This window comes from Lathyrus oleraceus, chromosome 7, assembly GCF_024323335.1.
Source record: "Lathyrus oleraceus cultivar Zhongwan6 chromosome 7, CAAS_Psat_ZW6_1.0, whole genome shotgun sequence".
In the NCBI taxonomy this organism is placed as follows: Eukaryota; Viridiplantae; Streptophyta; class Magnoliopsida; order Fabales; family Fabaceae; genus Lathyrus; species Lathyrus oleraceus.
This window is the reverse complement of record NC_066585.1, coordinates 482,721,325-482,734,810: the sequence shown is the minus strand read 5'-3', so window position 1 is coordinate 482,734,810 and position 13,486 is coordinate 482,721,325. Positions and strand designations below refer to the sequence as shown.

Sequence of the window (13,486 nt, the reverse complement as noted above, 5' to 3'; positions counted from 1 at the left end):
AGGCACATAGTGCCTTACGGTACAGGAGGCAGAGAAGGAACCTAGGATGGAGGGGGTCAGATATACCCAATAGTTTACTTTTACTTGTATTATGATAATATTTGTATTACGGTTTGTAATTTGTCAACAATGATATTTGATTATGAATTTTAATTAAACTAATATATGACATTTTAATTAAATTATATGATTTAATTGAATATATACTTAGTAAAAATGGCCTAAAATATAAGGTTTCTTAAAAAATGTAAAAAAATTGATAACAATTTTACTGCCTATGATGGAAACTAACTGTCTTGAAGGTTTGTACAGAAGTATACTTCCAAACTATTCATTGAGTTGTGAAATAAACACACTACCATGAATTAAAAATGTGTATGATGGTTATTACAAAAGTGGAGATACCGACTCACCCTTCTATTAATACAAATATACATTTTCACACTAATTTTTGACACAATGGAGTGGGTGATTCAGTTACAAGATGTATTATATTTTAAATGCTTATAATTCCAAATTTAAGAGGGGTAATTTTGGGTTTTCACCGGTGGCTCTTCACTACTATGGTGAAGAGCAACCCTATATATGCCCTTTAGAAGTTCATTTGAATTAAGGCCCGGTAACAAAGCCCACACGAACGGTTACAGATCCACATCCAAAACGAAAATGTCTCGTTACAAAAACAAAAAACTTCGCTGATCAACTGAAAAACTGAAAAACTGAAAAAGAAACTGGTAGAGAGTGTTGCTCTCTCTAATGCCGAATCGGATCTCCGTCTCCGTCAATAGCTTGTGTCTTCATCTTCACGTCCGGCAGCAAGTGATAGAAGGATCCGAATCTGGTTTTCCATTGCATCTGGTTTGTGTTATTTTCAGTTGATTTTTGTGTAGATTTCGGTTGATAATTTTAGAGGGGAATTTTTCAGTTGATTTTGTCTTTACTTTGGATGAAATTATTTAGACATTACTTTCGTTTTTCTTGTGTGTTTGTGATTGAGGGGATGAGAGTGTGTTGGGATTTAGGGATGTGGTGCAAAACATCACATTTAGGGGATCAAAATGCAAAATATATAGGGCAGTAAATTGAAATTTAACACATTCGAGGGGTGTGTGCGTCCGCCCTAAGCTCAACTTTGGTTGATGTGAAAAATGGCAGCAACAATGATTCTAGCATATGCGGTGACTTGAGAAAGAAGTTAGTATATTTTAATATCCCTCCCCTTCAAATCCCCTCAATTCGGAGAGACGGAAAAAATCACTCTACAAGGGATTTTAAGTCATTCTAAACATTACCTAAGACTAGTTGAGTGTAGAAAAGTGATCCAAAGCACTTCATATTCATCCGAGTTCTAACAATTATTGTTGATTTGAACTTTGTTGTGAACTCTGAATTGTAATGTATTTTGTTGTTTCTCTATATATCAAGCATTTCATAAATCAAAAATGTTTTTTATCTTCTAATAGGCTTGGTGATGGAACAAGGTTTTCATCAAATAAAAGCAGAGTGATTTGGATCTTTCTACATTGTAATCTATGGGGACTAAAAACATAGATCGTACAGGCTTCCCTGCAAGACCTATTTCCCTACCTTTTGTTTCTTCCCAAGCTATGCCATCTTTTTCATCGATAGGATTCGCTGCTGCATCAGAGCCTCCTTCTTTCCGACCTACTCCTCCTGAAACCACCGTGCCATTTTCATTGTCAGGACCTGCAGTTCAACCTGGGGCACCTTGTTTTAGACCTGCACCACCAAGGTTAAATTACCCATCCGAGCCTCTTCCTCCCCCTCCCCCATCATCTAATGTCCCCACAATGCCGGCTGTTGGACCTTTCCAGCATTTTCCACCACCGGCCTTTTCCTCGATGGCTCAGCCTCCTCTTACATGGGCTGCACCCATGGAACAACAATCAATTCAACCTCCTGCAAATCAAACACTTCCTTTTATCTCATCTCTTCCACCTCCTGCAAATCAAGCACCTCCTTTACTCTCATCTCTTCCACCTCAGCCGCAAATGCCTAATGTTCCAATGGAATGTCCACCTATTGGTTCAAATGTTCCCCCTCTTTCTCAATATCAGCCATCTTTTCCTGGATACGCCCGTATGCAGCCTGGTGCTGAAATGCATGCTCCACCTATGCATTCCTCTATTCCGGCTAGTCAAGGAAATTATGGAACTGCAGCATCTTCTCCTTTTTCACCTCATCAAGGCGGCTACACTCCATCACTTCCAATGCCTAATCCACTAGGTATCCAGCCTACACAGCAGCCAGGATCAATACCCCTTACTGGTCCCATTCAAGGCTTAACAGAAGACTTCAGGTCAATCACAATGCAAACTCGCCCTGGAACAATGGATCCATTATTTGATGCTAAAGAACTTCCTAGGCCGTTGGATGGTGATGTGGAGCCGACAAATTTGACTGAGATGTATCCTATGAACTGCAATCCCAGATATCTACGATTCACGACCAGTGGAATTCCTAACTCCCAGTCCTTAGCTTCAAGGTGGTATCTGCCTCTTGGAGCAGTAATATGTCCGCTTGCTGAATCTCCTGATGGGGTTAGTGCCTTTGTTTACTTGTTTGATGAGCATTTACTTACTGATCACGTTATTTACCTTTCTTTGTTGCTCTTTATTTTCAGGAAGAGGTGCCTATAATTAGTTTTGCTCCAGCTAGTGTTGTGCGCTGTAGAAGATGCCGCACATATGTGAATCCTTATATGACATTTACAGACGTTGGAAGAAAGTTCAGGTGCAATGCATGCACCACACTTAATGATGGTACGTTTTACTCCCGTAGCGGTGTCTTTTGTCTTATTTACTGAAAAGTCATTAAGGAAGAAAATGGTTGAAATCAAGTTTCAGGTTCATCAGGCCTGCACATTTGTGTATAAGAGATGATTTTATTAGAGGCCCTTATAATTCATCAATTTCCGTATCATTGATTTCTATTGGATAATGCCCAAAACACACTTGATAAATAAACAAATGCAAAATACTTGATTTGTTTGCCTGTATAACGTGGATTATGGGGCAGTGTCATGGGAGTGCAACTTGCTCTCTGATTTTTCGGAGTCAGCATATTCATTTCAGTTGTGCTGTATATTTATACTGTCATGATATGTGCGTTATAGATCTGCTATGATGTGAAACCAGACAGGTTACTTGCATGCAATTTCCAGAGCTAGTGTTGAAACCTACTTTTTTTGTGTCAGATATATTATGCATATTGTAATTAGTTGAAATGTTTTTCTTAAGTTGTTAAACTATTGTGCCATATTTGTAGTTCCTAGTGAATACTATGCACAATTAGATGCCACTGGCCAAAGAGTTGATTTGAATCAACGACCCGAGCTTACAAAGGGTACTGTAGAATTTGTTGCTCCTACTGAGTATATGGTGCGGCCTCCTATGCCCCCATTATATTTCTTCCTCATCGATGTTTCCATGTCTGCAGCTAGAAGTGGCATGATTGCGGTAAGCACTTCATTTCTGGCACATTGTATAACTTGTACTGCATACCGAGTCTTAATCATTAGAGTTTTCGCTTTTTTTTCATGAAAAATAAATAAACTTTACTTTTGTGCAAAATACGGCCTTATTTTTATGGGAATTAAAGACTCGGGGCCCTTCTAAATACATGCTTGATAAAACTTGGTTTTGGTGACCAAAAACCAAAAGAGTTATGGTTTAATGTATTTTGTCTTAGACTAGTTCATTTGGAGAAGAAAGTGATCTGCATACTAAAAATCTTAATAAATATGGTTTTTCTCCACTAAGCTTTGTACATTGTATTTTTACATGATTTTAATGATTCAAAACTTTCCCCTTTGAGTAATTTAGTGATAACTGAAATGTTTGGGTAATTTGTGCAGAATAACTTCTAGAATACGAGTTTTATTTTGAAATATTTGCCAAAAGTAATTTTCCAGGAACTAGTTTTGTTTCGATAATGCAAGGACGGAAGTGTCCCAATATATCAAAAGGTTAAAATACGAAAATGAAAATTTGCTGAAGTAATTTACTCCTTGCAAAATAGTCCTAGGTGATTTTTTTCTGGGCAGTTTTGGGTTATGGAATGCAATTTGTATTTGGGGTTACCGAATAAATGTTTGTCCCAACCATTTCGAAGGTTTAGCCACACTTTATCTTGATTTCTGAAGTAATTGTTGGCAACCCAGGCTGTAGCCCAAACAATCAAGTCTTGCTTAGATGAGCTGCCTGGCTTATCACGAACACAAATAGGGTTTGCAACTTTCGACAGCACTATTCATTTTTACAATATGAAGGTTGGTAAAACTATTAGCTTTTAGTGCACTACCACTGTTAATGTGGTCTGTTTCCCTTTTATTAGGCCATGACTTGTACTAATCATTCTATGAATTATGCCTTTGCAGTCATCCTTGACTCAACCACAGATGTTAGTTGTCTCTGATCTGGATGACATATTTATTCCACTGCCAGATGATCTTCTTGTTAACTTATCTGAATCAAGAAGTGTGGTGGAGAGCTTCCTAGATAGCTTGCCAACTATGTTCCAGGACAATGCTAATCTGGAATCAGCTTTTGGTCCGGCTATTAAGGCTGCTTTAATGGTTATGGTAATTTTTTTTATCATAACTTGATAGAATATTATGGCGAAAGTTGATTCATGCAGTCGATCTCACTCAGTAGGATAAGGCTTGGTTGTTTGTTCACTTACTTTCTATTATGATTCTTTTTATGATAACACTTTTTTAATCATATGATATAATTTGCAATTAATTGAAACAGAGTTACTCAGTCATATGTGTAAGAGTTTATTTTGGAGTTGGAAGGAAAAGGAAGGGACGACATTTGATGATATCTCTCAGAGGAGGGAAAGAAAGGGGAACTAGGAAGAGAAGATAGTCCTCACCTTGCATAGGCATGGGGTTTATATTTTGCCTTTAAGACTAGAATCCCCCAATTTAGGGAAACTCAAAAAAAGAAGCAGGTTGCGTTAGGAGGAATCTATGCTATCCAAACTTAAGTGAACACTGTCTGCCTTGAAGTTATCGACTTTTGAGTGTGTTTTCCAGTACATTTGACAATTTCATTTTTCTTATGCACTACTTTGTTGTGTTCTTTCCGTGCCTCTCTTTGCAGAGTAAACTTGGAGGGAAATTGTTAATTTTTCAAAACACACTACCATCTCTTGGTATTGGCCGCTTAAAATTACGCGGAGATGATTCTCGTATTTATGGGACAGATAAGGAACCTGGTTTGAGACTTCCCGAAGAACCGTTTTACAAGCAAGTGGCTGCTGAGTTGTCTAAGTGTCAAATTTCAGCAAATATATATGCATTCAGTGATAAGTACACTGACATCGCCTCCTTAGGTAAAAAAAAATTATACTATTTCTTCTAACTTTCGCATGCCATATTAGTGCAGAACCTGTTGCTCTGGATTAGAATTTAGAGAATTTCTGATTGATATATCTGATGATTGTTTTGTTGCAGCGTCGTTTTAGGATGGCTTGATGCCGTGAGTTTATGAGCTTTAACTGTGTTAAATTCGAGTTTGACTCATGTTCATTTTAAAATGCTTGAAGTTGAGGGATTTTAGATAAAAAGGAAGAGAGAAAATAATAAAATCCTCAAATATTATTGATAATCACTTGTGGTAGTGACTTCATACAATAGTCTCTATTTACAGGGATACGAAGACTGAATCCTAAATTAATAGAAAAATGTTGTGGTAGTGACTTCATACAAAAGACTAAACACTAGTCTCTATTTACAGGGATACGAAGACTAAATCCTAAATTAAAATAATAATAATAATAATAATAATAATAATAATAATAATAATATCAAGTCACTTGTATTATTATTATTACTATTATTATTTTAAAAGAAAAAACTTAATGGAATGATTGCCATATTTTGTCCCTGATGGTGTTGTGATTAAAGATGTGTGAAATTTTAACTGATACTCTCATTCATGGATTTGAAAGAAAAAAAATTGTTTGTTAATGCTCAAAATGAACTCACGAATTATATGTTAATTTGTAGTAGTTATATCTTTAAATAATGCATCCCTTGTCCCGCTGTAATTCTTTTTGATTTTTTTTTTTTTACAACAATTCTGTTTGTTAATGTTTTCTCAGAATTTGTGGTCTTCTAAGCATTTAGTCGTACATGATAATGATCTTATACACTAAGTAAATTATGTATTTATATTTATTGTCTGATTAGGAACTCTGGCAAAGTACACTGCTGGTCAAGTGTATTACTATCCAGATTTCCAATCATCTATTCACGGGGAGAAATTGAGACATGAATTAAGAAGAGACCTCACTAGAGAGACTGCATGGGAAGCTGTAATGCGTGTTAGATGTGGAAAAGGTCTGTGCATTCGTTATATCTTGGAAATATATACCTTCCTTGCCTCCTTTTGTTCATCTTCGGGTTTATACAACGTGTATATAAAATTAAACATATATGATTAAACAGACACGCTTACAAATACAATTGCTAATAATTATCTATGCTTCTAGGTGTTCGTTTCACAACTTTTCATGGAAACTTCATGCTAAAGTCCACGGATTTGTTGGCACTTCCAGCTGTAGATTGTGATAAAGCCTTTGCCATGCAGTTAACACTTGAAGAGACATTATTGACAACTCAGGCAGTTTATTTTCAAGTTGCATTGCTGTATCCTTATCATGCTTATCTTTCAGCTTATCTTTATCATGCTTTGGTTTTACTATTTCTCCTCCACTGTTTAGCATTTGTCTGAATGTCTATCATGGTTGATATTTAGCTAACTTTTGTTAGTAGGATATTTAGAATGTGAATTTAAAAAAAGAAAAAAGTTTCTTCCCTAACAACAAAATAGTTACACTGCTTCTTGTGGAGAAAGGCGTATAAGAGTACACACGATGGCACTGCCAGTAGTTACAGACTTGGCTGATATCTATCGCTTAGCTGATACTGGTGCAATTGTATCTCTGTTTAGTAGGTTAGGTAGGATAAAAGGACTTCTGGACTTGTGTTCTAGTAGTGACATCATAGGTGATAGATATGTTTGTTTCTATCTTATACAGTTCTGTCATATTTGTAGCAATTGAGAAAACATTGTCCTATAAACTGGAAGATGCACGGAGTGCGTTGCAACTGAGAATTGTGAAAGCCCTGAAGGAGTATCGAAATATTTATGCTGTGCATCATCGCTCGGCCAACAGAATGATATATCCTGAGTCTTTAAACTTCCTAATGTTGTATGGATTAGCTCTTTGTAGATCAACTGCTCTACGTGGAGGGTATGGTGATGTTCCACTGGATGAACGATGTGCAGCAGGACATACAATTATGGCTCATCCTATAAAAAGATTGTTGAAACTTCTCTATCCTAGCTTGATTCGACTTGATGAATATCTTCAGCAGGTGTGTTTTTTGCCCTTTCAAATTTACCAATGAAAAGGTTTAACTGTCAGATCCTTGAGTTATTTCTGTTTGTGTTCCAGGCATCCGTACAGGCTAATGACTTCAAAAGTATCGAGAAAAGGTTACCTTTGACTAGGGAGAGCTTAGACTCTAGAGGCCTTTATATATATGATGATGGTTTCAAGTTCAATATATGGTTTGGTACAGTGATTTCACCTGATATTGCAAAGAATTTACTTGGGTCGGACTTTGCGGGAGAATTATCAAAGGTCTTGTATACTCTTGCTGTAAAAAAATAGTTTCATAATAAGTATATTTCTAGGCTGAGGAGGAGAGAGTAACATGTGTGTGTTCCTCTTTTATTTGTCCAGTTGAACAAAACTTGAAATTCATATGCTTCTTGTGTGTGTATAATTTGCTTTATAACAGGCTACTCTCAAAGAGCATAACAATGAAATGTCGAGGAGGCTGACTAGGGTACTTGAAAAATTAAGAAATAGCGATCAAGCATATTACCAGTTGTGCCACCTAGTGAGGCAGGGTGAACAGCCCAAAGAAGGATTCCTCCTTCTTGCAAACCTTGTTGAGGACCAAATGGGTGGTAATGGCGGGTATGCTGATTGGATGCTACAGATATCCCGACATGTGCAACACTGATAATACATAGCTACGGACTGTCATCTTTGTTAGGGGTAGTAACAACAGGCATGCTGATTTGATGCTACAGACATCCCGACAACACGTGCAATACTCATAATATACAGGTATGGACTGTAATCTTTGTTAGGAAGTTTTAGGTAAATCTGATTCATTACACTGGTGATCAGTGGACACTACTGCATTTTTTACCTTGTGAATATCTTTTTGCATGTTGAAGTGTGGTTTCATGACTTGGCTAGTTGATCGTTGCAACCCCTAAGAAGGATGCTTCTATGAGAATTTTGGTTCAACCTTGAATGTTAGATGAACTCTACTGTGGTGATTGAACAGCCGTTTGATAGAGGAAAATGAAGTAAAGAAACAATTTAGTTCCATGTATTTTTTTATCTTGCAATACAAGTTTGTCTCATTCTATTGTTGGTGTTTGGCCGATTCAGTCATTTTTGTAGAAAAAGAAAGTAGACAGAAAAAGATGACAAGGTGAAATTAGTCTGCATAGTACTGAATTTTGTTTGGTTACTATTATTATTACTTACCTTGATATTTCTTGTTTGAAAGTGTTGTCTTTCTTTGTGATTTAGACTATGTTTGAGAAGACTATTTTTTGAGTTTATAGATTATAAATTCTTATGTTTTAAAAACACTAATTTTGACAATCATTATTTTCTCTGAGAGTTTATAATTTTATTTTTAGTAGCTAATAGCTTTTTAGGTAAGTTAATTTAATTAGTTCTCATAACGAGCTTTATGCGTTTGTTTCAACCTATATAAGGAGCGTTTGGGTTTACACACACCTTTATAGGAAGAGAATCAAGTTTGACGAGGAGTCCTATAAATATTTTCAATCAGATTGCCATGAAGAAATGCATTTTTCACATTCATTTGATGAAGAGACCATCCATTCGAAGTTGCTATAAAAATTATAGGGCAAACAAATGTCATTTTAGAAATTGTTGCAAATGTCTTACCATAATCAATCTCATATTCATGTTTGTTTTCTAAATCAACCGATCGAGTATTCTAACGGTTGAGAAAGTCGATCGAGTATTGTAACGGTTGAGAAAGCCATCAAAATTCAGTTTCATAGAATACACTAATTTGTAGCCTATGGGTTTGACATCAAGAGGACAAGAGACAATATTTCATGTAAAATTCTCTTAAAGAGGTTGAAGCTTCTCATTCATTGATTTTATCTCACACACATCTTTAGCATCTTGTGAGCAATAAGTAGGAATCAATATACTAGAGAGTGGGGCATGTAGAGAAGTATGTCAGAAATCATACTCGGTTGATGAATATCTATTCGGAGCTTGAGATATTCAACCAAATTCGGTTTAGGATTAGGTGGCAGATAATTGTCGGGAATGGGAGTGGGAGCCTGTTGTCTGACATATTGTTTACATTGAAATTTCATAAACAACCGTTAGTCTCTTAATTAAAGATTACTTGCAGGATTAACTAGATAATCCTAGAACATACTGCTAAAAAATTGTACTTTTATAGTGTTGATTGACAAAAGATTGATTTCGACTTGATCGAAATCGTTGTAAAAGTGATGTAAAAATAGGATTTTGATAGTAAATGAAGAAAAGGAAGATTGTATGAACAAAAATGTAAAACGATAATGTATGTGAGATAAAAATGAAGGCAACTAGGCATAAATCGTAAAGGAATTTAAAGACTTTGCATTGAAGTAAATATGGCGTTTCAAAGTTCATACATTCTCTTAATCAAATTCGTTTCTCTTACGCTGGTACTTTGAGTGTATGTGAGATTCTGTGATGAAAACAAATGAGCACGTCAAATTCTACCACTAGAAACTCTATGTATACTAATATGAAATAACTGCTTCTTAACATTCCATTCTTCAGCTTTAGCCATGTAGGCTTCTGCATGAATTTCGCCCCTGCATTCCCTCCGCGTGTCTTCAGGATAAAACTAAGAAGTAATTATTAATTTTTAAACAAAACGCTTTTTCGCGCTCAGATAACTGTTACTTAGACGCACTTACCTCTGTCGAAATATAGTTGTTGAACAATCTTCCAAACGCATTCTAGGAAATATTAAGTCCCATTTTTCTCTTTTGAGACTTCTACAATGTACGCGTCATTGAGCATTTCATTGCCCTTAACTTATGCTCATGTTGAGATTTTCCCTTCTATCGAAAATCTTAGCTAACACATATATATTACATGGTTTAAAATGTTCAATAGACTAAGGCATAATTGAAAATTTAGGAAGACTAGCAATATCATTCATGGCATAAGAAAGACAGTGCAACATAAATTGATTATCAAAAAATATCACATTTCTAAAAATGTGAAAACTTATGTCTTTCAAACGTAGGACACACATACGCACAAGCATAAGCACACGCGCGCACACACACATAGTTTACTATAATCAGGTTGAGATTTAAAAAGATGAAAAAGGGAGGATCAAGGTCAATAAGCCTAGCTATTGAAAAAGAAGACAACTATGGAAAGAGACTCCATCTAAAACCTGGATGCTATAGAAGCCTGGAAAAGTAAGGTGCACATTACATCAAGCCAACGGTAATTTTTATGCTCTTCCATCTCATTTTGTCAGAGGCGTATTGGGACAAGATCATTGAGACAAAATGTATTTTTGTTGAATGTACTCCTGAAACTCATGAGAAAAATTCACCGTCATAATCAAAGCAAAAAATTTCAACAATTACTTGGAACTGAGTTTCAACCTACAAATTTTTTTTGAAACATTGAAAACACATCATATTTAGATTGCGTAAGATATATCCAAGTAAAATGAGTGTGTTTGTCACTAAATGTGATAAAATATTTATAATAAGCATGAGATGTTACAAGAGACATGCCCCTACGCATCACTATGAATCATTTTAAAATAATTGGAAGCACAATGTATTTTACTTTTAGATAATTTACAAACCGAATATGAAACATAAACACTAGAAACACCATTTTTATTTCTCAACTAACCAAGTTTAAATAAATAGATACAACAAGAGAGTTTGGATGATCTAACTTTTTATTCCAATACTCGTAGAAATTCAAAACATTATTATAAGTAAGATATAAATGATTAGAGGTAAATTAAAGTGAAAACAATCTTTCCACTTTAGGCTCATTCACGATCATCTTCCATGGCACCTTCTTCTGCACAAGATAACCAACACGAGAAAAATTACATTATTATTATTATCCACTAATTGACCCACATATAATAAATTGAAAGTGAGTCTAGGTAATACAAGCACATTCCAAAAGTCTAAATTTATGTCACTAACATTTGTGATAGAAAGGATATTACCATCGACAATTTACATTTTTTTATTACCATGATAAGAATACAAATTATGCAACTATTCAGAGGAACCCGTCATGTGATTAGATGAACCGGAATCAAGAAACCATGGGAGAGGAAACATTAGATGACTTAGCCTAAATAGTCAAGGCTAAAAGGGCATAAAGTACCATTTGTTGAATCATCTTAGGTTGTATTGCACTACTATCAGATGCACATGTTATGGAAGCACTACAACAAAATAGACATTTTGTAACATCTTCTTACTTTGGTCATTTATTCCATCAAAATAATAACTCATCTTTAGGTGCCTTTATTTTTTGTTAATTATTAAAATATTTTTCACCATGGTCCAAACTAACAACTGTGGTGATAAGTTAAGAAGTGACACGGTTCAAATCTCAGCATCAGTAATTTTGTATTTTTTCATTACAAAAAGGGTGTGTCCCCTTAATTTTTACATTTCTATTATAGACATTTCATCACGGCTTGTAGTATCAACCGTGGTGAAACTTATTATATATATAAGCGAAACTTTTCTGATTTTTGTACAGAACAGTCGTACCTCTCCTAATGTAAACCCCTAACATCTCTCTCATGCCTTATCCCAATCTCCATTAACGTTTGCACACCATTTATTCATAAAAAACCAACTTATCTTCTTCGACTTGTATGGATCAAGGAAAGGTGTCACGGAACATGCAAGACGGAAACACAAAACTCATTTCTTTGACGTCATATTCACATTTCAGGTACGTGAGATATTTTCACCATTCATGTTATGAGTTATGTTGTTTTTGTTGTTCAAAATATTTGTTGTTTATGATTTTTTGTTTTTCTTGTTGTTGAGACAGTAAACCCTTAAAGGTTGTATGTTATTGATTTTTGTTTAGTTATTTTGTTGTTTCTTTTAACTTGTATCTTGGTGTTTATATTATTTTTTATTTTTTTCTTTCGTTATGTTGATGATTTTGTTGAGGTATGTTGTTGTTTTTATAGGGGTTGTATGTTGTTGTTTGTATTATTGTATATGTTTTTATTTAGATATTTTGATGTTTTTGTTTATGTATGTTGATGTTTATGTATGTTGATGTTTTATTAAGGTAAGTTGTTGCTTTTGTTATTGTAGATGTTTTTGTTGAGGTATGTGGATGTTTTTGTTGAGATATGTTGTTATTTTATTAAGGTAAGTTGGTGTATTTGTTGATAAATGTTGTTGTTTATGTTATTATAGATGTTTTTGTTAAGGTATGTTGATGTTTTTGTTGAGGTATGTGGATGTTTTTATTGAGGTAAGTAGTTGTTTTTGTTGATACATGTTTGTGTTATTTCTGATGTGTTTGTTGAGGTGTGTTATTGTTAATGTTATTCCTTGTACATTATAGATTTCATTTCGTTTAGCCAACATGTCATAGAAGATGATATTTGGTTTGAGTATTTTACCAACCCCTAACTGAATATATAACCTTTCGAATTGAATTAGAAAATAATAATATGATAATTTAAGTTATATTAGAAAATAAATTACATTAATCAACGTTTTTCGAGTTTTCCACAATCCATTATTTGTATCTCTCTCTTTAACGATTATAACTTGATTCAATATTTCTAATTCTTAGACCATCACTTCCTTCTCTACTAGTTTTGTCTATAAAGTGATATTTTGCATAATGAGTTAGTGGAGAAGGAAATGTCGGTTGAAGAATTAGAGGTATTGAAACAAATTCTAATTATTAAAGAGCGAGATACGAATAATGAATTGCAAAAATCTCAAAAAATATTGATTAGTGTAACTTGTTCTTCTAATATAACTTAATTTGTCATATTATTATTTTCTAAATTAGATTAAAATGTTATATGTTCAGGGAGCAGTTGATGAAATAAGCATTTCTAATAAGCTATAATAAACTCAAGTGTATATATCACCATGATTGGAAGCTATAAAAGTGGTGAAATATAGTGATTTTCATTTGAAAATGTAAAAATGTTGTCGTTGAGTATCAAACCAATGAACATTCCACTTTTCATCATTGTTGGATTTTACAACCATGGTTATATATTGCGTGCTATACAATTTTTACTATGGTTACTTGCTTATGGTGCAATGTATAA

General features: G+C 34.5%; 1 protein-coding gene across 2 annotated transcripts; it reads left to right on the top strand.

The window, feature by feature from the left end:
• Nucleotides 1-611: 611 nt before the first annotated feature.
• Nucleotides 612-8,628, top strand: LOC127107296 (protein transport protein Sec24-like At3g07100). Of its 2 annotated transcripts, none has more exons than XM_051044593.1 (14): nt 612-858; nt 1,464-2,561; nt 2,645-2,783; nt 3,289-3,479; nt 4,184-4,291; nt 4,400-4,603; nt 5,130-5,361; nt 6,221-6,370; nt 6,523-6,679; nt 6,864-6,991; nt 7,089-7,411; nt 7,492-7,680; nt 7,841-8,175; nt 8,311-8,628. In XM_051044593.1, exons 2-13 carry the CDS (start codon nt 1,533-1,535, stop codon nt 8,066-8,068), a joined length of 3,078 nt encoding a protein of 1,025 aa, XP_050900550.1. In that variant the 5' UTR covers nt 612-858; nt 1,464-1,532; the 3' UTR covers nt 8,069-8,175; nt 8,311-8,628. The 2 variants fall into 2 exon arrangements, with proteins under 2 accessions (XP_050900550.1, XP_050900549.1); XM_051044592.1 differs by having other exon boundaries at nt 8,289-8,628.
• The last annotated feature ends 4,858 nt before the right edge of the window (nt 8,629-13,486 follow it).

Excerpts from the sequence above, each read along its gene's own strand:
- LOC127107296 (XM_051044593.1), top strand. The coding sequence starts at position 1,533 with ATGGGGACTAAAAACATAGATCGTACAGGCTTCCCTGCAAGACCTATT. Across the intron at positions 4,604-5,129 it reads AGGCTGCTTTAATGGTTATG|AGTAAACTTGGAGGGAAATT; the intron begins GTAATTTTTTTT and ends CTCTCTTTGCAG. Across the intron at positions 7,681-7,840 it reads TTGCGGGAGAATTATCAAAG|GCTACTCTCAAAGAGCATAA; the intron begins GTCTTGTATACT and ends GCTTTATAACAG.